This window comes from Cynara cardunculus (assembly GCF_001531365.2).
Source record: "Cynara cardunculus var. scolymus isolate 2C chromosome LG 9, CcrdV1, whole genome shotgun sequence".
Lineage (NCBI taxonomy): Eukaryota > Viridiplantae > Streptophyta > Magnoliopsida > Asterales > Asteraceae > Cynara > Cynara cardunculus.
In genome coordinates, this window is record NC_037536.1 from 17140973 (window position 1) to 17168656 (window position 27684).

Here is a 27684-nt window from a genome sequence, read left to right on the forward strand (position 1 = left end):
AAAATTTTGGTTGAAACCAATTAATCTATCATATTTATATGAAAGACAAATGTTAATTTCTTTTATACTGGTGTCACTTTTGAACATTTTTCTGAGTCCGTATCTAACCAAAATATCGGCATCCAAAACCAAAGTGCAAAAATATTCGCCATGTCGATGATCAAACCTAAAAACAAAGTTTTCGATGAAATTATATTAAAAATCAAGAAACTCAACATGAGTTTAAACAAACTCGCAATCTCCATTCTGATCGTTCTATAACGGTATGGTTTAGGATCGAAGATATTCTCTAAGGACTAACTTTCGACATTAGAGAAACCAGAGTACCCTTACTGAGGTTAACTGTGACTCCTTGAACCGAGCCCATTTTGGTCGTTAATGGTTCATAAGGTTGGCTCGATTGTCTCATACTTAGCGATTCAAGGCAAAAAAGACTCCCACCAACCAGATTCGTATTTGGGATAGGGTGCCGTCCATTTATTCGGGTTCTCGAACTCTAGTTTAGCAGGATTAGATGCCAATGCTTCTTCAAGACTCTCGGCTTCAAAGCTTTCTGGTAAAACTCGATCCAATCTCAATTTCATGAACCTGTTTATCAATTAGAAATATACGTTCAAATGGAAACAACAAAAAAAGTTGAAAATATGGAAACAAATTTCAACCGTTAGATGGATTTGTTTTATAATGAAAATGGATGACACCTCAAACTCTTTTTTTTTGGGCAAAGGACTTACTTGATCCAAGTACCATTGGTGGAAACAAGAGCAACAGCGGGTCTCTTAAGTCTCTTGGTGATATCAGGGAATTGATCTAAGAACTTGGGTTCGATTACGAGCCAAAAATCCTGCTCCATATTACGCTCCTTAAAAAGGCGAACCCTCTCGAACAACTGCTCTTGAAAGTGTTCTTCTTCATCGAGCATAAATTTCGCATTCGCAACCAAAAAATGGTATCGTTTGTTCTCCCGTTGTTCCTGCATTTTACATCACAACCAAATTTGAGATCATCTTCTTAGCAACAAGGACACGATAGAGACATGGTATCCCACGTTTGCCACGACATTAGACCGGTACAGGACAAGGCTGAGTGGGACAAAAAATTGCATATCTTTCTTGTCCCATCAAAATAGGCGGAACAAAGATAAGAAGATAGTACAAATTTGGTCAATTACTATAGTACCCCGTAATGAATTAAAACCTTTCATAATTCTTTCAACCGCCTACCTCACTCCAGCAATTCCATCTGTCTACCAAAACAGGGGGAGTTTATCCAGGTTATCATCATAAATAACCACATCGGGAAATGTTTTACTTTTTATCCACCTCTGAACTTTTTCTCACAAAATAACCAAGAAACCGCAAGTCAAACACCACAAGACACTTTTCCTTGTGGTTCTTGACATTTCCGACCCACCTAGATGAAAAGTGAGCCCACTTCTAAAATAAATTGAGTACCACAAGGAAATTGCATCGACCTACAAAAAGCAAGCCAAAGCCACAACTTATGTATGGCACCACAAGAAAAAGGGCTTTGCGACGTTAATTTTCAGTTTCTTGGCTATTTTGTGAGAAAAATAAAATGGTGGATATTATATAAAACTTTTTCCATGAGGTGTCCATTTAAAATGATAACCGAGATCCACGTTGTATGTGCTGACTTGTGTGTATTTTGAGTTTTAGATTCAAATCAAAGCATTGATTTTGTACCATCTAGATGTTTGCCATAATCGAAAAAGTTGAGCACAATCAGCAATTTGGCTACGTCCATGTTGTTGCCAGAATTCTTAATTACATAATCTGTTGATTAATTTTTCTAATAACGAATCCAAACCAGATCCATAATAATCCGATCCTTCATCGCAAATTTAATTGGACTAAGAGAATACTATAAGCTCATACATGGAACAAAGAAAGAAATTGTAGAAAAGAGGAACTAGTGCTGAATCAATCAAGCATACCAACACGTTCATGGCGATATTTATTTCATATATCATCTGTTCATGGATCGCAAGTGTTTATACATTCGAGGAGCAATTATCCACACCTAAAACCGTTAAAATGCAGTTTAAAAAGCCAAATCCGAGCTAGAAAGTAGAAACTCACCTGTTCAACAGGATCGGAAAATTTGACGTCAGCGACGGTTGCCTTGACGAAGGTGGTTGTTCTCCGGCTGATATTGGCGGTGGTTAGTTTGGGCAAATGCTGAGGCAGTGAAAGAAAGGGGATGGATTGTGTAGATTGACAGAGATCGGTGGCGGAACTGGCGGTTGTCACATTCACCACGGCGGATGCACCCAACGATTTCATCAAATTCATGATTGCTTCTTTGGATTTGAAACGATCATGGAGGGGAGATGATGGTTTTTGACGGTGAAAGAAATGCAATCACAAAATCTTATCTATTTCTATTTTTAAGATATCTTTTTGGATTTTCAGTTTTCCATTTTCTCTGATTATTATTTCTGAAAATCCCAAAAATTAAGGGGTGTTTTAGATTGCTTATAAAAACAACTTATTGACTTATTTCGGTGTTTTGGTAATAAGCACTTTTGAGTATTTAGATAAAAAACTTATACTGGTGTCAAACACTCAACTTATTACTTATAAAAACAACTTATTGACTTATTCAAGTGTAAAAAAATGTTCTCACGAATCTCATGAAAACAGGTTAAACAAAAAATAAAATTGAAGTTAATATTCACCGGTCGAACAAATATCACATGCTCGAAAACGAAATTGACCCGAAACCGCTTATTTCGAAACAAATGGTCAAACCTGACAAGTTAACAATAGTCAACAACATCGTTAACGGACCGCCATAAGAACACATTCAAAATCGTATTATACACCAATAAAAAGGTCAAAAAGGAGCGTAAACAATAAACATTACAGAAATAAGACCGACAATAGAAATTAAACTAAACGAGCTCAATATACGCCATAGGTGCATTATCCCCTCTCCTAGGTAAAGTTCTTATAATTCTAGTATACCCTCCATTCCTTTCACCGTACCTTTCAGGGACCTCCGCAAACAACGCATGGACGATTTGCTTTTCGTAGATGAACCCGAGGGCTTGTCGCCTTTTATGAAGCGAACCTTCTTTAGCCAGGGTGATCATTTTGTCTACATACTTTCTCACGGCACTAGCCCTTGCTCGGGTGGTTTTGATCCGACCGTGCTTCAAGAGTTGAGTCGTTAGGCCACGGAGGAGTGCTTTGCGCTGGTCAGGAGGGCGGTTAAGCTTCGGCACTCGCCTTCCGTGTCTCATGGCAGAGACACGGCCACCGTTGTCAATAGTGGTGAAATTATGCTCATTACCATTATTTCCTGATAGAAACCGATACAATTATAGTTAATTATAGAGCCATAATAGTAAAACCAAACCACACCAGTATATGTACGCAAACCTAACCTCTACCCTAAAGAGTGAAACAGTTGTTTCCGTCACGACCCTCGGCTAGTATAAAGAGTGTGAAAGGGAGGAAAAGAGACAAGTTAAGAAATGGAAAGCTGGATAAGAATAAACAACAACAACAACAAGAAACTCGAAAGGGTTATTGGCCAAACAGTATCTGGGCTACCAGTAGATCCCAACCTCTCTAGAGGTCAAGGGTTCAAGTGACGAGTGTGTGTGAGTTTTGTCGTAATATATACTTAAAAAATAATGATAGATAAATAAATACTATTACCATAATGATCATTAAAAGATAGAATTATTTGGTGATGAAGATACTCGAAAGTCAAATTATAACGAAGATAATCCATTGAAGCTACCAAACAGCGGAATTCAAATGGAATCAGAAACTTTACTATAATTAGAAAACAAAAGCTATTGGACAGTGAAGTAAAATAAAGTAGTGTTCACTTGGATAGAGGAAGGACAACAGTCCATCACGTTGTGAATACGGGCATGAATGTCAAACCAAACGAGACGAACCAATTAGTTTCCAACAAGTCCTTTTTTGGAAAATCTCGACGTTAAATTACCTATTTGCCCATCATTGTCAAACCAAAGGAAATGAACACATTATCCGTCCATTTATTGTCCTTATGAATATGAAAATCTTAAAGGCTCTATATATGTACATTCATGAAAAGGGAATACTCGTTAGATGATTCTTCGTGAAGAAAACATTGTCCGGATTTCATTTCTGTATACTTTTGACGCAATTTACATAAACTTCATATCACCCATTTGAATCATCCCTTGTAAGTTTAACCAGTATTCTGTGCATTAAAAAACAACACTGAAATATACTCCCTTTGGTGCAAGAAAGGAGTCCAGTGTTGATTTCTAAAGAGCCATATGTTCAGAAAAACTAAGAGGCTATTTACTTGCAGCTTAATGAGCTTAATGGTCTGGGCAGCTTATTCACCATAAAGAAGGGTTTCTTTATGGCTTAATCATCAAGCCATTAAACAAAAATGGCTACATGGAATAAGCCAGAACCCCCTACTTGTCCCCATTACGCCACCTCAAACAAATAAATACCAGAAATAATTCATCCTCTCTCTTTGCCTCTCTCAAACCCATTGGTAAACAGACAAATTATCAGGACAGACAACTTAACCCATACAGGCTTAATGAAAGAAAAGGTAAGCATCCCCTAACTAGTATCATGTGTGTACTAAAACCAATGGGAAACAAATACTCTCCTAATCACCAAAAAGAGGTCCCATTTTTTATTTCTGAGATTCGAAACCTATTTGGTTCACGAAATCAAACCAACATAAATTTGTTGTTTCTTATCTCCTGATCGTGGTTTTTGTGTCATTCAGACACCCAAATGTCAAATATAGACTCTTTTTAGGGTAAGGTTTATCAACAAAATGGTTACCTAAATCTTGCTTACAATGTTCAACAACCATATTACTGCTTACACACTATCCTCATTAAGACCGTCATTCAAGAAACCCTAGAATTCCACACAGATAAATTTGGAAACACATCAATCTCTTCCTATTATAATATCCTCCTACAAACAAATCCAATTGTAAGCAACCACAGAGTTTTAACCCAAATATATATCGGAAATCAATCAAACCCCCCAACGATGCATAAACTTCATCAGCAATTACCAAATTCAAAGCAGAAAACTCATCAAGCCGACACCAAGTTTTACATTAATACACAGAGAAACAAACAAATAGACATACAGATAGATAGATTATACGTTTTACCTGAAGTGAGATTCAGAAGAGGGTTAAGAGGGGAGAGACCAAGAAAAGATCCAAAAACAGGCTTCGAATTAGGTCTAAACCGAGTGGCATTTGGGGGTCGGAATGAACAGCGAATTGAAGAATTCGATCTGGAAATCGAAGGAAGTGACGATTTTAGAGACGACATGCTCCATGTAGTTGTGACACTCGCCATTTTCTAGCTTCGATTATGGCCCGTGGAGGAAGGAAGGGGCTTCACTCTGCAAGTGTTGCTATGAATTTGTTGGTGATGGTGAAGATGGTGTTTTGTATTGGATAACTGGATATCTGCCCTCAATTTATTTTTAGTTTTTACCCCTCAAATTTTAGATATATCCCATTTCTACCCTAGTTTAAGAAAAATATTTTCATTTGGGACTTTCCCTTTTGGGTTGCAGATGTTCAAAATTCAGAAGTAACGGTATTAGAGAAGCACGAGTATCGGGTTTGAGGTTGGTCCTACATGGCTCAACTTCGATTGCTTAAAAGAAAGTTCGACTTTTCATCGGTTTTGGATTTGAAAACTAGAATTCTAATTTAGTGTTATGACGTACGAGCCAAGGGGCAATCTCAAGTAGACAGTTTTCTATGGGGCGGGGCCTCCCAAAAGGTAAAGGAGGCGTACAAAGGTTTCTTCGCCCCGGATGGAGATTGGCCCTCGAGTGCAACCGCAGAAGGAAGCTTGACTGCAAGACCCACCCGTCGAGCAAAGACAAAAGTCGGCCTTAATGATCCGACGGTGCCGAGTGGCAGGGCTGTCCCTCAACGGATAAAAGTTATCTAGGGATAACAGACTGATCTTCCTCAAGAGCTTGTAATATAGACTAAAATAAACCGATACATAAACACATGAAATGACCAATTTGTCCTCACATGAATGACACAATTTAACAGACTAACTGCTAAAAAAAGTGATGATAAACGATCAATTTCAAACTACAAGGACTATATTTGGATTTTCAGTATAACCATGGGGACCAAAAGTGGAATTTACTCATTGGAAAATAAAAATAATTTCTCATTAATACATTTTAATGTACAAATGGAAAGGCTACCATCGTTACTTTCACCACTCTCATCTTTCCGTTCATCTGCAGCACTCCGGCCGGTCGCCTCCGCCGCCGCCGCTCATTTCCAAATCGCCAGAGCATCATTTGGTTCATCCGGTCAGGTTAGTGCCAATCTATTCATATGTATTAATGCCAAATGATTTCGAGTGTTAGCTTTCTTATAGCTCTTAATTTGTTGAAAATTGATGCGTGTAGATGGAGGCGGAACAATATAAGTTTGGACCTTACAAAATTGATAGCAAGGAAGTGTTTTACTCTACTGATCTTTCATATGCTTTGGTGAATCTCCGCCCTCTTCTTCCTGGTAATTGTTCATTACTGTAATGCTGATTAATTTTTGTTTAGGGTTTCATTTTTGTTTTCATGCATTTTGACGATGGATTTTGTTCGATATCTTTTCATACCTGATACTGTATTGATGTTAAATGTTAATTCAATGATTAGATGCTCTACAAACCCTACCAACAAGTGTATAGTACCAAAGGTTTCTTTCATCATAGGAGAGATTATTTGACCGTTTCAAGGAAAAAGAAGATTTTCTATAGACCTAGGAGTAAGACGATTTTTATCGCAACAGGTAATAAGACTCAGGGGCGTTTGGCCGTTTACCAAAGGCTTACCGTACCGGGTGAGCATGGCAAAGACCGAAAATCTTACCCGGTAAAAGGCATAGCAAATACCAAAGAATCTTACTCGGTGAGTTAGGGAGAAGACTCTTAGCCGGTTAGTGTCTACTAACTAAGAGTCGCTTACCAACAATCCATTTTGATGGCCAAGAATGTTACCTGATAAGGTAGGTGAGACCGTGAGGGTGGTGAATCTTGCTGCTAAGTACTTACCCGGTAAGGTTTGTTATCCCACAAACATATTAACTTGATAGGAGGATCTCCATCGTCATGTGACTTCCATTTACAACATAAAAAGGAAATTCATGATAAGGGCTCCCTATATTAATTTACAACATTTATATCCGAAAACAACAAAAACTAGTCTTCTATCTCAAACTAGGTGGCATAGCGTTGGAGACAAAAATGAAATGAACCTCTTGATACAACCCCACTAAATCCTATGGACGTAAAGTGTGGGAGGTTGGATGTAACCTTTCCTTTATACCCAACCATTTTCTCTAGCCCAAGGGGTAGAGAGGCTGTTCCCATGGAAAACCCCGGGTTGTAAAACAAAAAAAAATCAAGAGGAAGATGAACAAGCTACATGTAAGTGTGGGTCCAATCAAGCAACGAATGCATTTTTATAGATACAAGTCTTCTATCATGATGGGTGCAAAAATTTCCTGCCTGGCAAGGGTTGGACCTTTGACCTGCTTAGAGCATCTCCAATCCTACTTCCTACATTTAAGCGGATGTAGGGAGTGAAATGCATAGAAATTAGTGAGGAACAAAATAATACATTGTAACCCCAATCATGCTCTCTACGTTATTTTAATAATATTTTTTTTTGCTTTTTAAATAAAACAAATCAAGAACATGAGATATGATGTACGTGTATATATAAAATAATGTAGAATTTTTGTAGGGAGCTCCTTGTAGGGTGTGAGATAATGAAAATTAATGTAGGGGAGCCAATGTAGGGAGTGCATTGGAGTAATGTTTTTTCATATCTGATTCCCTACAATAGTTAAAGAGCCAGTGTAGGGACTCCATTGGAGATGCTCTTAGACAACAATCACATTCACTATGGATAACACAATTGAAAATTTGATTTTCAGAACATAAAACGGGCATCATCTTTTTTCTCTTGTAAGAAAGAGGAGTGTATTAGAGTTCATAAATTACTTTGGAGTAACTGGGACATTGAGAAAAACAATGATGTAATACAGTGGCAACTGCAACTTTCATTCTTAGCCATCACTCATAATCCTTTGCTCACATTTTACTTATTTCTAACATATTCTCATTTTCTTTCACAGGTCATATCCTTGAACAAGCATGCACTGGCTGTACTTCATTATATGATCAGAAGTATTTCATATATCTTTTAGTCTCTGTGAATAAGCTTATGGTTCTGCCCTATGTTGTTAACTGATACTGATGGCGAACATTCCAAATTTCCAATTATACATGGATATGGACTATGGGGTCGTTTATGGAACTCTTACCCAATAAGTGCTTACATGGTGTCACTTACCTTACCGAGTGAGCATGGCAAGGATGAAAAATCTTTCACGGTAATAGGTATAGCAAGACCAAGAATCTTATCGGGTAAGTGAGGGACAAGACTTGCCCGGTAAGCGTTTACCGGGTAAGAGATGCTTACCAACAGTTGTTCTGATGGCCGAAAATGTTACCCAATAAGGTAAGTGGGGTGGTGACTTCAGTCAGTAAGTGCTTACCTGGTAAACGGCCCCTATGTGCGTAAATAACTTAAAAGGAGTAGTCTCCCATTGACTTTATGTCTTCCATATGCAATTCTGCATTTTGGGTATTGGAGACAAAGGTCATGTACACTTGATTGAAATTTTCTTTTTTGGAGTATACAAATATATGGCAAAAACTCACACACTCCTCACCTTTGGTGAGACTTGAACCCTTGACCTCCAAGAAGGTTGGGATCTACTGGTAGGTACCACTGTGCTAATGACCCTCTGGTCACTTGATTGAAATTTTATGAGCATGCCACTTGGTTTATAGACATGGAAGTATATGCTCTTTGTGTTGCCTTTTCATAACACTATTTATTCTTTGAATTTTTTTCTTGATCTCTTTGGTTGACTTGACAATAAGCACATGTGCTTGTCTGCCCAAGACGTGAAGTGAAGCGCTTTGTTGATCTCACCACGGAGGAGACTAGTGACTTGTGGATTTCAGCCCAAAAAATCGGGAGACTACTTGAGAACTACCACAAAGCTTCCTCGCTTACATTTGCAATCCAAGTAAGCTGGCTACATAATTCAATTCAAAATTTTATTATCCCTTGCTTGTGTCTTATGTGCATATATAACGGACACAAAATACATTGTAGCTCTGAGAATTTGTGTTTACTTTAGTATCTTTTATGACTACAATCACATGATATTGATTTTATGGTGAAAATTTATCTAGAAAGGATTTTTAAGAACACATGCATGAAGTTGCATAAACAATATTTGGATGAATACCAGTAAATATGCCAAATTATTGTTACCTCCATAGAAGTCGCATTCTGGGGATGATTGGCTGCTTTCCAAATCAGTAAGTGGAGAAGGCCAGATGTAGAACGGTAGAAGAAGATGAATAACAACAATAGTGGAGATTTTAGAGAGAAATACAAACCTCCAGTGGACTAATGATGCATAATCTTCTAGTAAACTACAACCCGAGATTTTCTATGGGTGCATAAGTAACATGCATGGTCAACCATACTGGATATTGTCCGTTTTATCCACACCTAGACTCATGATTTTAAAATGCGTCTGATAGAGGGGGTATCCAGTCCCTTATAAGGCAACATTTGTTCTCCTTCCCAACCGATGTGGGATCTCACAATCCACCCCCTCAGGGATCCCAATGTCCTCGCTGGCACACCAGTGGTCCCAGGTTCTGATACCATCAGTAACAGCCATGGTCAACCGTACCAGATATTGTCCGTTTTATCCACACCTGGACTAATGGTTTTAAGACTGTCTGATAGAGGAGGTATCCAGTTCCTTATAAGACAATCTTTTCTTCCCTTCCCCAACCGATATGGAATCTCACAATAATAAGATTATATTTGCATGAATAATAGTTTTTTTTGTTTTCATTCAATCCATGTTCATCTCATGTTATTAAGTCCTCTAAACTTTACAAACTTGTGTCAATTGGGATTTTCTCAACCATCAATGAGACATCTTTCAGGATGGCCCCCAGGCAGGACAAACAGTTCCTCATGTTCACATCCACATTGTCCCTCGAAAAGGCGGAGATTTTGAGAACAATGATGAGATCTATGAAGCTGTAAGTCCATACACCTCCTTTTCATCAATTAACAATTAGACATAACCTTGAGCTGAATGTGATCAAAATTTCACCCATAATTTGCTTATTATCAAGTACTCCTTTTTTTTGTGAAAATGTAAAGATAACACTTTATAGACAATTTGTGAAAGCGAAAACCCCATAAAAACTCAAAGAACGTTCCATTTCGGATGATCAAGTCCCTGAACCTTTTTTTCCCTTCCGAATACATTAAACCATTGAACTTTTAAAATTTGGTTACTTACATAACTCAAAAAAGCTACCTGTAACCGACTGGGAAAGTTTTAAAGTAGAAGAACATTTCACCGTTCGTAAACCCTACATCATTCAAACCTCTCTCGCCCAACAACATCGCTCTCAGAGCTACATTTTTTTTTTTTTTTTGCATTTGTAGGATATTTTATTGTTATTAATAATTTGTAGATTGATGAGAAGGAGAAGGAACTGAAGAAGACACTTGACTTGGACAAGGAAAGGAAAGATAGAAGCATGGAGGAAATGGCAAAAGAGGCAGATGAATACAGAAAGCTTTTCTCTTAATCCAACTTATTATGCTTTTCCCATTCATTATCTATCTTGTACTTTGAAATTGAAATAAAACAATCATACCCTCATTTGTCTTCCCAAATGCATTTGGGATTCACATGTGATTGAAATCCCAAAAATCTGAATCTTGTTTAGTAACATTAATTGGGAACATAATTTGTTAGATTTGCATACATCTTACTCTCCCAATTTCTATTTGCGTGAGATTTACTGGGTTTGTTTAATTCAGTAATATTTATGTTTACTGATTTATATGTATATATATTTTTCAAAAGTGTTTTGAGGGCATTTATGTTTCACTACAAAATGAAGCACTTTATTTTTAGTGTAGAGTGTTACCACACTGAAACAAGAATTCTTTTCTCCCTCTTATTTTTTTCAAGGTAAATTGCAATGGGTATTTAGGTATATGATCCTAAATGAGGTTTTAATTAAAACTATGACCTCCAGGCCTATTAAAAGAAAAATGGTTTTAGTTATGGATTTAATAAAAATCTATCTACTTTGAGATATTTAGGTACTTCATTTTTTATGGGATTTGGTTTGTATAATTTAGGGGGTGTTTGGGATTGCTTATTTAAAACAACATATGCTTTTTTTAAAAAGTGATTATCAACTTATCTAGCGTCAGATATGAGTTTATAAAGTGTTTAGATTAGCTTATGACAGTACCAAGACATAATAAGCTGATAAATTGTTTTTTAGTGTTTGACAAATTTTACTTATAAATGTAAAATGACAAAAAGAACCTTGTGAAATCAAATCAAACAAGAACCATCTCCATTTCTCCCATTTCTGTGAAATCAAACCAAACAAGAACCATCTCCATGGAAGTTGATTTTGCACTGAAGGTCGATGTCCATTGAAGGTTGGTTTTCGATTTTGCAGTGAAGATCGGTTTGATTTTCGATTTTTCAGGTGAAGTCGCTCCAATATGATGAATTGGTCTGTCGATGTCAATGTCGGTTGAAGGCCGCTCCAATTTTGCAGTTAAGGTCGGTTTGATTTTAGGTTTAGGGTAGGGAGTAAATTTAAAGAGTTCATTGGAATGCTTTTTTGGCTCCTTAGTTTAAAGACATAAATAGCCCACCACAACATCTCTAACACTCTAAAATAGAGAACATAAAAAAACAGGTTATTTATAACGGGTTATTAACCACAAAGATGATGTTTGATTGGTTTGAGTTTGGCTCCAAAGTACCAGGAGGTCACAGGTTCAAATCCAAGGACGAATAAAAATCCTCTTGTGGCCACGGAGGTTCAAATGCGATGACACCGGGCTATCTGCAAAACAGATGGTTGCCCTGGGATTAGTCAGCTCGCATATAGCGGGTTGAATATCCAAGTTAATAAAAAAAAATGGTCATTTATTTTATACAATAAATATGTGAAAATTGAAAAAAAAAATATTTGATTATTCAGTACAAGTTACCATATTATAATCCAATCAATATCATGTATACTTTTTATAAATAACAAGAACACAGAAAACAGACGAAAAAGCCATTTTGGCATTTTAACCAAGTATTCACTGAAATTTCCAGTTACATTATATTCTTTTCCTAGTCTTACAAAGTTAAATACATATTGACATTTTTTTACCCTATGGTTTGCTAATAATTACGACTTTCATCCCTCTTCTTTCAAAATTTCAATCTTCGTCCATGTGATTTGCAATTCATTGCTTCTTCATCCTTCTAAGTACAGAGTGACAAAAAGGCAATGAATTATGTAACCCACAAGGAGGAAACCATCAATACATTTTAAATCACAAAGACGAAAACGAGAATGAATTGTAAACCTTAGGGATGAAAATAGCAATTTTCGACAAACTATAGGGACGGAAAACGTAAACATTTATAACCTTCCTCAAGAAGATGAGTCAACTTGAAAAGTCAAAACTTTGTTTTTTTATGTTAATATCTAAGTAAGAGTGAGAGACCATAACTAGGTTTCAAGCCCAACCCCTGGTCCTGTTGAAGGAAATGGTGATTTGCATTTCTTCTGCAGTTCCACGAATCGATTGATATCGAAGTTATGTTTCTCCGCCAGCTTTCTTTGACGTAAAAGGAACAATCTTTTCATCAAATCTTGGTACGTCGGGTCCCTTGACGTAAACAGGAAGTAAGCATAGCCGATGATTAGCCCAGATGTGGTGGTAAAGAATGCGATCGGTTCCATGACATCCCAAGAGAATTCCCAGAAAGTTAGACGGAAAAAGAGGCTGATTTGTGCTAATGCTAGCCCGAGCCCGGTCCAGAGGATGCGGCGCACCTGCTTGTGAGCCAGGGCGTCGATTTCCTCCTGTTTTGCTTGTAGGATCCTCAGCTCCTCTCGCCTCGGGTCGTCTTCAGGTGTCAGGGCTAGCGGCACTGCGCTTTTAACCAGATCCACCACCTGATTTGGCCAAGGTTAATCCATCTCAATTATGTTGTGGCTTAAAAACTATATGCAAATAAATTGATATCTGCATGTGAGAATATGTGGAACCTCATAAGATTACTCTCTGAAAGAGCCCTTGGGAAGAGGGTTCCAACATATAATGAAGAGAAATAGTCAAAGCGTAGACGATGTGAGACTCTAACAAGCCATCTCCAACGGAGGCTAGATGGACAAAGATGTCCCAGATGATAGATCTTTCGCTCTGATATCATGTGAGAAAATATGTGGAACCCCATTAGATTACTCTGTAAAAGAGCCCTTGAGGAGAGAGAAAGGGTTACAACTTCAACATAAATTGAAGAGAGTGTCAAGTCTATCCGATGTGTGGAGGAGGCGAGATGGACAAAGATGTCCCAAATGTTAGATCTTGACTCTGATACCATGTGAGAATATATGTAACCCCATAAATTACTCTCCGAAAGAGTCAACGTAACGAAGTTTCAAAATTTCCTATTTAATGCAACAAAGTTTCAATTTCTTCTAATTTTTTTACCCATTTTAACCGTTACAAGTGATAGCTTGCTGATCTTGTAACATACGATAACGTGGACGTGAAGTTTATCATCCACCTCGCTGTAACCCTTTAGTAAGCATTTCTTAAACGGGTATCCACGTCATCATATGTTATCAGATCAATAAGGCACCAATCAAAACGGGTACAAAATAAGAAATTTTAAAACTACGTTAGTTCAATTGAGAAAAAAAAATTACTCGTTACACTAAATAGAGATGAACCCAAAGTTTGTTGCATTTTGCCCAGTATAACTAAGGGCTTGTTTGTTAGCAGCTCAATGAGCTTAATGAGGCCCTCAGCTTATTCGGTCAGCTATACATGACTGCTTGATAGTGGCTTAATGATATATAAAGTGACTTATTCAGTAAGCTTCTTGGGAGGAGTTTTATGCAGAATGCCAAGTTTTTTCCAAACTTCCCCCCCTCGATTGGCATAACCAAAATACATGTGTTTGGTACGCAAATGGAACTCGACAAGCAACAATGAGGTAGACAGGTGAAAGAATTGTATAAAAGTTTTAGGGTTGTAATTTGACATGAATAGTTTAGTAATTTACCAATCTTGTTCTATCTCCCTCATGTTTGTTCCACCTATTTTGGTGGGACAAGACAAATGCATTTTTGTCCCATCTTGTCTAAATGTCGCACCAAACGTGGGACAACACGTCTGTTTTGTCATGACCGGTCCTGATCTGAGTACCAAAATCATGAAGGGTGAATCTTGGCTGCAAGCAAAATTGTAGCATCGGTGCTCTAATCTATTATGTTATCTCCTGTCAGCATCTCCAACAAATTCTCTATACTTTCTCTCTAAAATAGAGAACCAAAAGTTGAATCTTTAAAAAAAATTACATTCAACTCTACATATTCTCTATTTAGAGAATATCAACATTTTAATTATATTATTAAAATATTCCATAATTTAATCACCCCAATAGACTTTTCTTTAAATTATATAAAATAATAATAATTCAATCTCATTGATGGGAATAAATAAAAAAGTTTTAAAGAATTCTCTAAGCTTCATGTTTTCTCTATTTTAGAGAACAATATAAAGAATCTGTTGGAGCAAAATAAAGATCAAAACCTTCATTTTGCTCTATTTTAGAGAATTTGTTGGAGATGCTCTAACCATTGATTCTAGCAAATACCATATATGCCTTTAAAGCGACACGCAGGTTAACATATATACTTCTTCTGACCCAACACAACAAAAAGAACAAATTAGAGTCCAAATCAATCCATAAGTCAAGCTCGTGTTCGAGTTTTTAAGATGGTGGCATGATGGTAGGGTTGTTTAAAACCAACAATGGCATCAACCACCATCCAAGTAACCTATCGAATAACGATGATCCTAAATTGGTTTGAAACTTGAATCAATCGTTCCTTCAAATCCATTTGTTTTTTAGGACACAACAAAAGAAGCTCTGCTATTGAAATGATACTGGCAATGCGCCATCACAAAAAGAGGTAGATAAGAGAGTTATTAGTTAGCTGATAAATTAGTCATGTTTGACAAAAACTAGTTGATAAGCCAGATGACAATGTAATGACCTAGAAAGACATCGAAAAATTAATTGTAAAAATATAAGGGGCCATAATTGGGGGAAAAAGTGGAAAAAAAAACCCCTAGAGCGTAAAAGATAGCTCACGCCTAATCAAGTGGAGCTTTTTTTATAAGCTCAAAAAAGAAGCCAACTTTTGGTTGCCAAATATGACCCAAATTCTAACCTTCCTAAATTGATAGAGCAAACAAATCGTCTTCAGAACATTGGAAACTGCAGTGCTTGTTTTCATTGTGCACTCAATTCCCGTGGCATGTAACAACTAGCTCAACAAAGAGTAAACACGGATGACTAGAACAGACTGCCTTGTCATAGGCCTATGGATCACACAAGGTCAAGCCACATCAGTGCTCTACAGACACATGAAGGGTGGTTCCTCCTGGACGGAGGTCCACCAAGCATGCACTAATGCGGGAAACTTTGGTAAACTAGAAATATCTACGGACTCTGTTTTCTAAAACATTTTAACACTTCCTTGTATCTTGCAGTATATGCTAGAACCCTCTAGATACTCGTAAGATGAATCTAGAATGCTGTTAGATCATCTCCAACCCTATTATCAGAAATCACCAAATTGGTGGGCCCAATATCATGAACAACCGTTCCATCTCTAACCACACGACATATATGCCGTTTCTCTCTCATCTTTGGCAAAATGCCGTTCTTTTTGCCTGCCAGATTTAAGCAATATACACAAATCTTATTTATAAACTCTCTTAACAAACCTTTCAAAGCTTTTAGGTTCGCCCCAAGTCCTAATGCTCCATGGTTCGTTAAGCCATCAAAGTGACATTATGTGAGATCCACACGGTTGGGAAGGGGAACAACGGTGTCTTATAAAGGAATGGATAATGCCTCTACTATACATGTTTTAAGACCGTGAGATAAAGCAAACAATATCTGATACGATTAACCAAGGATGTTACACCAGTGAGGACGTTGGCCTCCCTGGGGGTGTATTCTGAGATGCCACATCGGTTCAGGAAGGGAACAAAGGTTGCCTTAGACCGGATCGCTCCTATTAGACACGTTTTAAAACAATGAGTCTGATACAGAACAATATGCGGTGGGTTGGCTGGGGATGATGATTGATGCTCATTAAGTCTGACAAAAAACTAGGGCACTTAAACATCAATCCAGTGATTTCTTCACAAATCAAAGATCTAGTTCTCATGTCCCAAATGAGATGCATCACTTCAGTGCTTCACTTCTACTTCAATCATTACAAAGAAATACGCAAACAATCAACAAAATGCCTTCATAATAACAATATCAACTGTTTGCATAAAGAAATCCAACAATGCATGCATAGATATGAAGAGAGAAGGATTGTTGTACCTTATCTGGATGAAGATAAACTTTATCTCTAAAAATAATAACAACACCGGCCTCATCAAGAACCCTAACGAACTCCTCCGCTTCCTTGTTCGATTTCGTGACTCCCATACTCTCACACGCCTCCAAAAGCTCCGAATAACGAATCGTCTCCTTTCCTTCCGTACTTAATTTCATCTTCAACGCCTCAACATTCACCAATCTCATCAGCTTCTTCGCCTCCGCAAACGTTATACTATCATTACCGTCGTTTCTCCCTCTTCCTCCTCCTCCGTCCCCTTGCCCTAACCCTACCCCTCCGCCACCGCCACCGCCACCGCCACCGTCACTGCCAATCGAACTCGAGAACGAACAAGCACATAATCTATTATTAGATTCAACGTAACCGGTTTTCCTCCATCCAAACGGCACCGGTTTTGACCTAACAACCGCCGACGTAACGCCGTGCTTCAAAACCAAAATCGACGACCTCAACATCTTTTCTTTGCAGTTTCCGTTTCGCGTTTTAATGACATTTCAAACCATCAATATGTCAGCCATGGGAGTGGTAACAACTGAAGAATGAGAGCGGTCTTAGAGAGAGAAAACATTTGTAGAGAGAGAATATGTGTGTATATCGGTGGTGGTGGTGGTGGTCATAGTAGTAGTGGTGGTGGGTGGGAGGGAAGACCGGGAAGACTGTCTGTTTTGACCGAATAAAGCGAGTGATGATTAACGGACACGATTTCCCGCATAATATTTGCAAGTTTCTACAAATGGAAAAACACACAACGTCTTTTCAAGTGCACGTGGTCGTATTATACTAAAATTAGTTGTCTTTCTATGTAATGCAAAATGATGTAAAATACGGGAAAAATTATGGAATGGTTATCGGATAAGTGTTTATTGATAAAATTTAATATTATATTTATTTATTGGTAAAATTTTAGTCTATTAAAATGGTAACGTATCTAACAATTTATCTGATAAGTACTAACTGTGGTAAGAGTCATCGTCTCACTTATCAAGTAAGCGGTCGTTTACCAAACACCTATCGATAAATGTTTATCAGTAAAATTCAACGTAATTGTTTACTTACCGGGTAAGATTTTAGTCAACAAAAACTGCATCTTATGCAACAATTTACCTGGTAAGCGCTAAACGTGACAAGAGTCAATTCCCCACTTACCGGGTAAGACTCTCTGTCCTTATCTCGTTTTTACCGGGTAAGATTCTTGGTTCTTACCTTATTTATCCAATAAAATAATATGACTTGATAGGCGTTTACCCAGGTAAGTGTTTAGTAAACGACCCCTAAGACTATCGGTTCTTGCCTTTGTTCTTATCAGGTGAGATTCCTGGTCCTTGCATATTCATCTGATAAGGTAATATGACTTAGTAAACGCTTATTTGAGATTTTCTGGTCCTTGCATAGTTGCATTACAAAACCCGCCCCATCCCGGCCCCGTTGTCGTGCCTAATTATGACATGATGAATGATCATGTGAGAATAGGTAATAAGGTCAGAAGTTTAAGAAAAAATTTGGACCCTTGATCACTTTTAAATCCAAAACAACTCGTGAATTGCATATTAGAGGGAAATTGACCTAGTATCTCATTAGTGTTGACTTAATGATTCTCTTTGATTATGATCAATCCAAAGGTAGAGATCTCTTCTTACCCTTCTCATCATAACTTTCATTCTCACTAGAACTCAACCACCATGATAAAAATGCAATATCTTCCTCATAAATACTCTAAAGAAGATCGATATATTTGATGGCACTCGATAGATTGTCAGAATCTTGCTCGACTAAGGGGCCATTTACCGAACGCTTACGAGGTAAGTACTTACCAGCAAGGAGTCACCACCGTCATTTAGCTTGTCAGGTAACATTTTCAGCCATAAAAATGAACTGTTTGTAAGTGTCTCTTACCCGGTAATCATTAACCGAGTAACAGTCTTTTCCCTTACTGGATATGATCTAAAACAAACTACGTTATATTTCGATACATTTTGGCCAAGAAAATGAATATCTGAAATAACCTTCAATAATGAGAAATAATTTATATTGAAGCTTTCTTAATGGAAAATACATTTTTTATAAATATCAGGGGTAGCAATTTCTGGGCCAAAACAGAAGACTATCAATTGGCTAAGCATCAAAATAGAACTAAACTATACACAGTTTGAATTCACAGGATGTGTAATTACATAATTATCCTTTCTTTTTTGTACTGGGTGAAGACTGAGATCAGCTGGTATGGCTATGAGTCTTCTTCCTGAGAGTTCTTACCATCCCTTTGGCAATCTTGAAGAACCAGAACAAATTCATCACCGCTAGCACCGGCGGAATTATATGCAGGCTGTAAAAGGCCGCCGTATGGACTTGTCTCACCTGAAAAAACCCGACAATCCGTTTTCATTTCAAGAACCGTTAAGAGGGACAACTTGGTTTTGGCGCAACGGTTAAGGCTCATCTTTCCCATGTTCAAATCCAGGCGCTTCTAAAACCCTTGTGGCCATGGAGGTTTATCTTTTTTGAGGTTTGGGTCCTTTTACCTCGTGGGGGCTGCCTTCTACTGGTAACTCAGATACTATTGGGCCAATGATCCATTTGTGGGTCTCATGTTTCGTGCTACACTCAGATCATGAAAATGGGACCCACAAAATGGACGAAACAAATGAACCCTCAAACAGGTTCTTGTTTTTGGTAGGTGTGCCTGGAGTCTATCGCATGTAAACCTCCATGGCTACAAGGGTTTTGGTAGTGCCTGGATTCGAACTCACGGAAGATGAGATTTCCACCACATCCTCATGAACCTTGACCAGTGTTTTAGCCATGGGGTGTTTGGATGCGATGCTAAAGAGACACCAGAGTTGCCACAAGAAAATTGATTACAAAAGCTAATATAAAATTACCTAACTACCCCATAAAATCTTAAAAAAAGCACTAGAAGATTAATTTACAAAAGTGACTTATGTAGGTAATATAACTATGTATGCATGGGTTGGGTTCCGGTGAGAAGGGAAGTTATGGTGATAAGCGTAAGAAGAGATTTCCACCCTTGGATCAATCATAATTGAATATCAATACTAATGAGGTAATTCCCTTCTAAAGGGCAATTCATGGGTGGACATGAGATTAAAAATGATCAAGGGTTCAGATCTCTTCTTATGCTTCTCCCTATAACTTCCCTTCTCACACAATCCTTTGCCGATACGTATATACAAGATTGAGGTTATTTTACGAAAACATGAAAACGCCATATGACGTTATATTGTAGTCCATCACATGTGATTACATCAAAGACGAGGGACTAGCAAATTTGTATTATCACATGTGATATGGGTGTTCTTGTTTGAACCCAACCCTATATAGAGAGAGAGAGCGCAAATCAAATACAAACCGAATAAATGTTACAAACTTACAGACTGGCTTTCATGTGTTGTTTTGTTTTATAAATGAAACAACACATGTGAAACATGCAGCATTCACAAAGTCTTGTTTCATATTTGAAATGTTCAACATTGTTTTGCGTGTGGAAAAAAACACGAAAATACGTTTATACATGAAACACACACAAGAACAAAATATATGAAACAATATGAATCATAACTTAAATCAAACTCACTAAATGGTTCGGATTAGTTTTCACAGGTTTGTATTTGATTATTGATCTACACAGGGAGGATCAAATAAAAAAAGCAAAAAGGTTGAGAATGTACGAATATATGATTCATTTGTGAATCTTGGTAGAACATAACATGGGTTCACATATACTTCTTCATACGTGAATAATTGGTAAAAGGGTAGGTAAAACGTGGATATATGCATCTTCGAATGTATATATGAATAATTTATTCTTATGTTCTCAACCTTTTTGCCTTTCTTATTAAAACCTTCCCCTTGGTCTCTCTCTCTCTCTCTCTCTCTCTCTCTATATATATATATATAATATATATACAGACTTCAAAGATCAAGTGTAAACAATTTAGACGATTTACCTCATCAATGTGATTATAGATGTGGTAGAAAAAGAAGCCAAACAACAAGATCCTTGCAACCTGAATGAATCATAAGCTTTCATTTAAACATTTTACTGTAAAAAACACCACAAGAACAACGAAGAAATTAGTCATATGGTACACGTACCAGCCACCCTAAGAACATTGCAATACCATTCCACAAGTAAAGCTTCGAAGCCTTCATACCCGCAACATCCAAATACCTGCATTCGTGTCATTAACGATTTTCCAAGCTATGAACGCGAATAAATAAAATTTTCAAGCACGTTCGTACACTTTGGTTACCATCTTATGTTCACAAAGGGTGTTGTACTCTCCGTGAAAAGAACCATGAAGATGTACATCTCAGCTTCGCCACTTAACACTGATTGCGTGATTGCAAACATCGACAAGCCATGGTGCAATACCTAAGAAAGATACAAACACAAGTTTGTCAAAGGGTTGACTTTTTGGATTTAGTCTCTTAGGGTGTGTTTGGTACACAGGATAGGACATAACAGAATACGGATCACTGTCCCACGTTTGGCAGGACTTATATGTGGAACAAATGTGTTCTACCCTCATCCCATGGCACAAGGTGGAACAGACCTATATTTTACCAATATAACCTCAAAATAAAACCTAATTCTCTTCTAAAACAACAAATATGTCTCCCTCTTTAAATTTATTCATTCTTTAAATTTTATTTATGGTATTTTATGCTTTAAAGTTTCATTTTACTGTCCTCATAATATTATTTTTATATGTTTCTATACTTTGATTAATTTATGTAATTTATTAAACATTAATAATAACAAAACAATATAAAAAATATATAAAATAAAAATTGGAAACTACATTAACCTTTTATTTTGGTGTCATTTTAATCGTCTTGACGAAAACTTTTAAAGATATATTTTGTTATAAAAATATTTATTTTATTATAATTTAATAAATTACATAAATTAATCAAAATATATAAACAACTCATTAGGGGTAAATTGACATTTTATAAGTTTTGTCTTACCAAACGCTAAACAGTTGTTTTGTCCTGTTTTGTCCTGTCTGGATACCAAACACACCCGTAATCACTACTTGGCAGATCCAACTAAAAAATATAACTATTTTGTATTGTTTTATGCAACTATTACTGTTTTTGTTGGTTGGGGGAGGGGGGATTAAGCGATAAGAGTTGCTTACATATTCAAGACCGCCTAAAGTTGGATAAGTCCAAATAATCATGGCCATGTCCGACAAAAAATAACCGGAAGACATCTGCAATGATACAAGAAAAAAACAAGTGAATTAGTGCATACCCATGGAGAAAATGTCATGAAACAGACACAAGACGCCAATAAACAACATAAAATGTTCCACTAGACACAATTAGTCATGTGCTGGCATAAACGTTGTGTTCTCGAATTTGGGAAGAAAGGAAAAGAAAGAAATTTTCCTATTTGTGTTCTTGAGAGTGAAGGGAAAGAAAATAAATTTTCATGTTCTTGAGCAGGAGAGAAAGGAAAGGAAAGAAAAGATGTTATTTTTACAAATATATCCTTATTTGTTTTATAGCAGATTGTAATTGATGGGTAAATATGTGATTTTATAAATATTTTTAATTGTTATAAAAAATTTCCTTTCTTTTCCTTCCATTTCCTCCTGCATTTGGGAGGAAAATCAACATTATTTTCCATCCTTTTCCTTTCCTTTCTCTCAAGAAAAACTCAAGAACACTTTTTTCTTTCCCTCCTACTTTCTTTTCCCTCAAAAAACTCAAGAACACAAGAATTTTTCTTCCCTCCTGCTTTCCTTTCCTTCCCTTTGTAAAAAAAGACTCGAGAACACAGCGAACATGTTCCATAATAGATCAAGAAAAAATGTCGAAAACCCAGTTGCATAAAAACTTCTAGAAATATGGTACAAAATTTGATCTCAAGTATGGTGATTAGGGAAGGCGAAATAGTTTAAATTAACTGCTCATAGAGCAATATATTATGTCAAAATCAGACATACCCCAAGTATGGTGTCCGATAAGGTAGACCTTCTCTTGATGATCAACCCGTCATTGACATGTTCATCAAAAAGATCCGAAATGAGCAAAAAGTAAAAAGAAGCAACAACCACGAAAAGCGCATGGAAGGTGGAGAAACCCCTGAAAAAAGGAAGCTAACAGCACATTAGCTAAAGGAACTGTAATAAAAAGGTAAAGAAGTTGAAAAAGAGAACGATGAGTATGAAGATATAAGTAAATAACCGGTTTTTCCATTCAAGTTTATGTGCGTTGCTGAGTTTGATGAAACCTTTGAAGACCAAGGGGGTAATTATTCCTGTAAATTCATAAGACTTCAAGAAGAAATGTAATTGTTTAGACCTTTTTGAACGATGGACGGTGCATAAAACAAGAAGATATCAGATGAAGTTGGCATTTAATCTCAATAAAAGAGAAGCACGTAAAGAGGCAAGTAAAACAAAGAAAAAGTTTAACTACTTTTTGAGAACTTCTATATACTCACTCCATCTCAAAATAAGTGTCCACGTAACTATTCTAGTTTGTCCCGAAACAAGTGTCCACTTTTGGAAGTGTCTATTTTCCAGTTCTACCTTAATTATGAGATGGAGAAAGCCGTTATTCCCTCTATTATTAAGGGTAAAATTGTCATTTAATTAAGTAAAGGGTGTAAAATAATTACACATTTCTAAAACTGTACGTCTTTGTCATTGTGGATATTTATTTTGGAAGAGAGGGAGTATACTGCAAGGATATTGATTTAAACACATTAAATCAGAAAATGTATACACTTCTCTATTGTTCTATTTCTATATAAGCATAATATGGCAACCTGTTCACCATTTCATCTTACTTATTGCACGTTTATACACACTCTTGCTGCTTTTTTAACCAGTCTCTAGCATTCGTCTTTCCCTTATCATTTTGAATTGCAAGGTGGGGGTCTTCACAAAAACAGTCTCTCTACTCCTTGGGATAGAGGAAAAGTCTGTGTACATCCAATCCCCAAGACCCTATTAGCAAGTGGGATATATTGAGTTCGTTTGGTTTGGTTTGTTGAAATAAGAGGTTGGAAACTACTAGCAGGCATATTCCCTGGGTTTGAATCCAGGCGCTGCCACTTGTGGCCATGGAGGTTCTCCTAAGATGACTCTAGGCCATTCGTGGTCTCCCGGGAGATTAGTCGGTGTGCGTAAGCTGGCTCAGAAACCAATGATTACCCAAAAAAAACTTTGGTTAGAAGCACCATATGGTGATTATTGCACCAAAGTTTGTTGCTATTTCTTAGAAATATATATATATATATATATATATATATATATCAATTTACTTCTGAAGAATCTAATATAACAATGATAAAATATCAGTTCCTCCCAATACAAGGATAAAGGAAGGAGAAGGACTATGAAAATGGTATCAAATTTTAGAAACCATTTCAACCGGAAGTAGACAAGATGAAACTCGATCCAAGTAGCTCCATTCCCTACAATGGTAGGAACACCAAAAGGTGGTATGCGGTTAAGGTAAAATGGTTAAGGTCCCATCGTATATTTTCCTACTGAACCACAAAAATCTTCTTTAATGCCCAGAAAAAGTTTCTTGCAGCACATAAAAAGAAACCTAATAAAGCTTTGAGTTTGATACACACCGGAGTAGTAAAGGGCAATATGGTAACTTCATAGGTAGCAAGTTGTTAGATGGGATATTGCGTGGTTAAATTACTTTCTGTTGCATCAGTAGTTGTAACTTGTAAGTATAAATAAGAGGTTTGGGTGGCCTGGGCTGGCATTCTGTTTTGTAACCCTTTGGACGCGACTCTGTGGAGAGATAGTCCTCTAGAAAGCCAAAAACCTACATGTAATCATCAGGTTTCCCCATTAACCATTCGCTTACATTTGCAATTCCATCCTATTTCTTTCATATGCTTCCAATTAATATGCCAAAAAACAAGAAAATGGGGCAACATGGGTCACCATTGATTTAACATATAATTTTCGAACATCTTGTAAAAGGGACCAACTATCCAAATCATACAAGCGGACCCATAAGCAAAAGTGTTATTGAGACGTGTTAAAGTCCCACATTGGCTAGACTTGGACCATTGCTCCTCAATATACGTCAGAAGGGCTCTTTTGAAACAATAATCTAACAAGGTTCCACATGTTCTCACAAGATGCATGAGGCATCACTATAAAACTATTACAATCACTATGCATGCCTTTGTGCACCGCTAATGCCAATATTTTAGTGCATGCATGAACTACTCTATTGCCATTCGAACTTACAAGTTCCAACACAATTGACAACATAATCAGACTTAAAAGCACATATTCACTGCATAAATGTAAAATAGACAAAAGTAGCAACAAATACTTACAAGTTTACACATAATGATGCCCCAAACAACGGATAACAACCATCGTCTTTCGGTACTTAAACTTGCATAATCATCGATTATATTTGAACAGATGGAAGTATAATTCAAACCCAACATGGTTCTTCTATGTATGCGATCCCAAGGTTCAATAACCTACAGAGAAAACATAATACACGAATCAACACAAACAAAACCAAAACTGAAAACACAATTCAAGTGTCAAATATCATTGATTACATAAATTAAGTCACGAAACCGTAACATGAACATGCGATAAGAATCTATAAACCTACTGGGTTTTACGAAATAAAATAAAATCTTCAAATCTGTTGGAGCAAAAACGAAGGACCCCTCTGATTATAAAAGAAATTGATTGATTGAGAGGTTCTTTAAGGAATTTAAGAAAAAGGGATGATCAGAATTTGTATTTATATTGATGAATAATATAATGAATGATTGAAAAGAGAAAATGATTGAATGAGAGTTCTGAAATAGCGATGGTGTTCTTACCCTGATCGGTAATCAATGGCGGACAAGGGTCTGTGCCCATTGTTTTGGAACCGGAGATATATACGGAGTAGAATTGCGATAATCGGACCTCCGATACCTTCACATGATCCCCGTTCACTTGCATTTGGATTTGGGTTTTCATGGAAAGATATTTTCTCATTAATGTTTTGGAGATGATAATAACGGTAAACAAAATGACCAAATTACCCTTTGATTTATTTTTTATATAACCAAGGAGTTAGCTACGGATCCAGAAATTTTTTCAAACGGTGGCACCATATAACTAATATAGTATAATATACATCTAAAAATAATTGCAAAAATTATGGTTTTTATAGTACCGATAAACAACTCCTAAACTTGTACCCGACGAGTCTTCATCTTTTGAAAACGGTCAATATATACCCAAAAATAATTACAAAAAGTATGGTTTTCGTTATTTGGGCTTTGTTTTGTTTGGGTTTTAGTTGCACCATTTGGATTTCAGGGAAATACGGTAGCACCGTTAACAAACCTAATTTTTTACCCTTCGGCCGCGAAATAATACGGTTACACGTGCCACCCATGCCATCACACCAGGTCCATCCATGGCTTATTTGATCGGCTACCATGACTTAACGATACTAAAAGGGTACTCGTGTAATGAATCGAGATATATCTCGATTTTAATGTTTAGTTTTTAGTTTTTATCTTTATCGATATAATACGGTTTTATGTTGTTTTGAGAAAGCAATAATGTTTTTATTTTTTAAATGAAATATAAATTTGAACATATTATAAAATTTTGAAAAAAACTATATGGATATTAATATCAAATTAACTATCTAGTAGTTCTCCCTTTTTTTTATTTAATTTATTTAATTCAATTTTCCTATTATAATTTAATTTATATTTAATAATAAATTAATTTATTTTTGGTTTAATAATATAATTTTTTATCAAGATAATAATTAAGCATTATGTTATAACTCAATTCGTTATCTTGATTATGTTTCAGATTTTCTATATTTAAAATTAGATGTTTATCCTATATTTTATTATGTTTATCTGTAGTTAGTTACACAAATTTAAAAAATAGAGCTTTGATAAGTTATATGTGAAGTATGTGTTGTTTGTGCAATATGATATGGTTGAACAAAGTCACTCCGTTTTTAAATTCGCCATGTCCCTGCATCAAACCCTTTTAGAAGAACCATTATCACTTGGTTCGTTTAGGGGGTGTTTGGGATTGCTTATTAAAAACAACTTATGTTTTTTTGTAAAAGTGCTTATTAACTTATGTGTTTTTTGTAAAAGTGCTTATTAACTTATGTGGTGTTAAACCAGAGTTAAATAAAACAGTGTTAAAATTGTAAATTGGTAATAAGCAGTTTTCCATAAGTCAGGAAGGATTAACTTATCAAAAACAGCTTATTACCGGTTTGGCACCGGTATAAACAGTTTTTTTTTCTTATCCAAACACCATAAAACAACTTATTATCGGTGTCAGGCTGAAATAAGTTAAAAAAACTTTTATAAGCAATCTCAAACACCACCTTATCTTCCATTGCGACATAGGAGGAGTGAAAGCATCGAGCACCATCTTGTTGCACACTGAACTTTGTGCCATATCTTCAACGTATCACCGTTAACCTCATTAAGTTAGGAGATTCCACCGTAACACTATTTTGAGTATACATATTTTCACACGTTGCATTTAAGTCATTCATGTTTTTGTTTTGCCCTGATCATTATAATATTTCATCTGCTAAGACATAATAACAGCTTGAGATAATCAGATTATAGAAACAACACTATGTATATAATACCCCGCCTATAACTCTATACCTGTATATATATATATATAGGGGCCTAATCAAATGAGAACTAACTAGTTTGTGGTAACTGTGAGAACCAATATTAACCACAAATTAATAGATAAATTAGGAAATTTATAATTTTGGCAATTTTGAATTAAAATATTAATTGTTAGTCTCGAAGGGTAAGGCAATAAACATAAAGTAATTGTAGAAGGGGGGGTTGAATACAATTACACAGATTTTTTTTTTAACTTTTTAATTCTTATTGATTTATATCAAGAATTAATACACACAGAAATACAAAAGATTGTTGCGGAAGATAGGAAAGGAAAACCTAACCTAAACAATCTTACAAAGAGAAGAACTTTCAAGAACAACAC

General features: G+C 36.3%; 5 protein-coding genes across 5 annotated transcripts; 1 reads left to right on the forward strand and 4 right to left on the reverse strand.

Moving 5' to 3' along the window:
* Positions 1–157: 157 nt before the first annotated feature.
* Positions 158–2374, reverse strand: LOC112518278. The gene is made up of 3 exons (XM_025125919.1): positions 2103–2374; positions 735–973; positions 158–588 (listed from the first exon to the last, which is right to left on the reverse strand). Exons 1-3 carry the CDS (start codon positions 2313–2315, stop codon positions 420–422), a joined length of 621 nt encoding a protein of 206 aa, XP_024981687.1. The 5' UTR covers positions 2316–2374; the 3' UTR covers positions 158–419.
* Positions 2375–2789: 415 nt separating this feature from the next.
* On the reverse strand, positions 2790–5460 carry LOC112518126 (50S ribosomal protein L17, chloroplastic). Its single transcript, XM_025125706.1, has 2 exons — positions 5182–5460; positions 2790–3327 (listed from the first exon to the last, which is right to left on the reverse strand). The coding sequence occupies exons 1-2, from the start codon at positions 5372–5374 to the stop codon at positions 2918–2920; spliced, it is 603 nt and encodes a 200-aa protein (XP_024981474.1). The 5' UTR covers positions 5375–5460; the 3' UTR covers positions 2790–2917.
* Positions 5461–6238: 778 nt separating this feature from the next.
* On the forward strand, positions 6239–11012 carry LOC112518167 (bifunctional bis(5'-adenosyl)-triphosphatase/adenylylsulfatase FHIT-like). The gene is made up of 5 exons (XM_025125771.1): positions 6239–6370; positions 6465–6575; positions 9013–9159; positions 10103–10201; positions 10646–11012. The coding sequence occupies exons 1-5, from the start codon at positions 6242–6244 to the stop codon at positions 10760–10762; spliced, it is 603 nt and encodes a 200-aa protein (XP_024981539.1). The 5' UTR covers positions 6239–6241; the 3' UTR covers positions 10763–11012.
* Positions 11013–12268: 1256 nt separating this feature from the next.
* On the reverse strand, positions 12269–17100 carry LOC112517866 (calcium uniporter protein 6, mitochondrial-like). The gene is made up of 2 exons (XM_025125237.1): positions 16627–17100; positions 12269–13165 (listed from the first exon to the last, which is right to left on the reverse strand). The coding sequence occupies exons 1-2, from the start codon at positions 17098–17100 to the stop codon at positions 12716–12718; spliced, it is 924 nt and encodes a 307-aa protein (XP_024981005.1). The 3' UTR covers positions 12269–12715.
* Positions 17101–18684: 1584 nt separating this feature from the next.
* On the reverse strand, positions 18685–25645 carry LOC112518506 (transmembrane protein 56-B-like). Its single transcript, XM_025126224.1, has 9 exons — positions 25506–25645; positions 24996–25148; positions 22865–22953; positions 22624–22762; positions 21811–21885; positions 20917–21038; positions 20759–20834; positions 20611–20670; positions 18685–19000 (listed from the first exon to the last, which is right to left on the reverse strand). The coding sequence occupies exons 2-9, from the start codon at positions 25110–25112 to the stop codon at positions 18857–18859; spliced, it is 822 nt and encodes a 273-aa protein (XP_024981992.1). The 5' UTR covers positions 25113–25148; positions 25506–25645; the 3' UTR covers positions 18685–18856.
* Between the last annotated feature and the right edge of the window lie 2039 nt (positions 25646–27684).

Bases quoted from the DNA above. Each gene is read 5' to 3' on its own strand.
- LOC112518278 (XM_025125919.1), bottom strand. From the start codon at position 2,315: ATGAATTTGATGAAATCGTTGGGTGCATCCGCCGTGGTGAATGTGACA. The intron at 974-2,102 runs GTGAGTTTCTAC...TGTAAAATGCAG, and splicing joins TTTCCGATCCTGTTGAACAG to GAACAACGGGAGAACAAACG. The intron at 589-734 runs GTAAGTCCTTTG...ATTGATAAACAG, and splicing joins ACCAATGGTACTTGGATCAA to GTTCATGAAATTGAGATTGG.
- LOC112517866 (XM_025125237.1), bottom strand. From the start codon at position 17,100: ATGTTGAGGTCGTCGATTTTGGTTTTGAAGCACGGCGTTACGTCGGCG. The intron at 13,166-16,626 runs GTACAACAATCC...TGGCCAAATCAG, and splicing joins TTTATCTTCATCCAGATAAG to GTGGTGGATCTGGTTAAAAG.
- LOC112518506 (XM_025126224.1), bottom strand. From the start codon at position 25,112: ATGTTGGGTTTGAATTATACTTCCATCTGTTCAAATATAATCGATGAT. The intron at 22,954-24,995 runs GTAAGTATTTGT...TTCTTCTTGAAG, and splicing joins GCATCATTATGTGTAAACTT to TCTTATGAATTTACAGGAAT. The intron at 19,001-20,610 runs GTAAATCGTCTA...GGGTTTTTTCAG, and splicing joins TCTATAATCACATTGATGAG to GTGAGACAAGTCCATACGGC.
- LOC112518126 (XM_025125706.1), bottom strand. From the start codon at position 5,374: ATGGCGAGTGTCACAACTACATGGAGCATGTCGTCTCTAAAATCGTCA. The intron at 3,328-5,181 runs GTAAAACGTATA...GGTTTCTATCAG, and splicing joins TCTTCTGAATCTCACTTCAG to GAAATAATGGTAATGAGCAT.
- LOC112518167 (XM_025125771.1), top strand. From the start codon at position 6,242: ATGGAAAGGCTACCATCGTTACTTTCACCACTCTCATCTTTCCGTTCA. The intron at 6,371-6,464 runs GTTAGTGCCAAT...TGATGCGTGTAG, and splicing joins CATTTGGTTCATCCGGTCAG to ATGGAGGCGGAACAATATAA. The intron at 9,160-10,102 runs GTAAGCTGGCTA...GACATCTTTCAG, and splicing joins CGCTTACATTTGCAATCCAA to GATGGCCCCCAGGCAGGACA.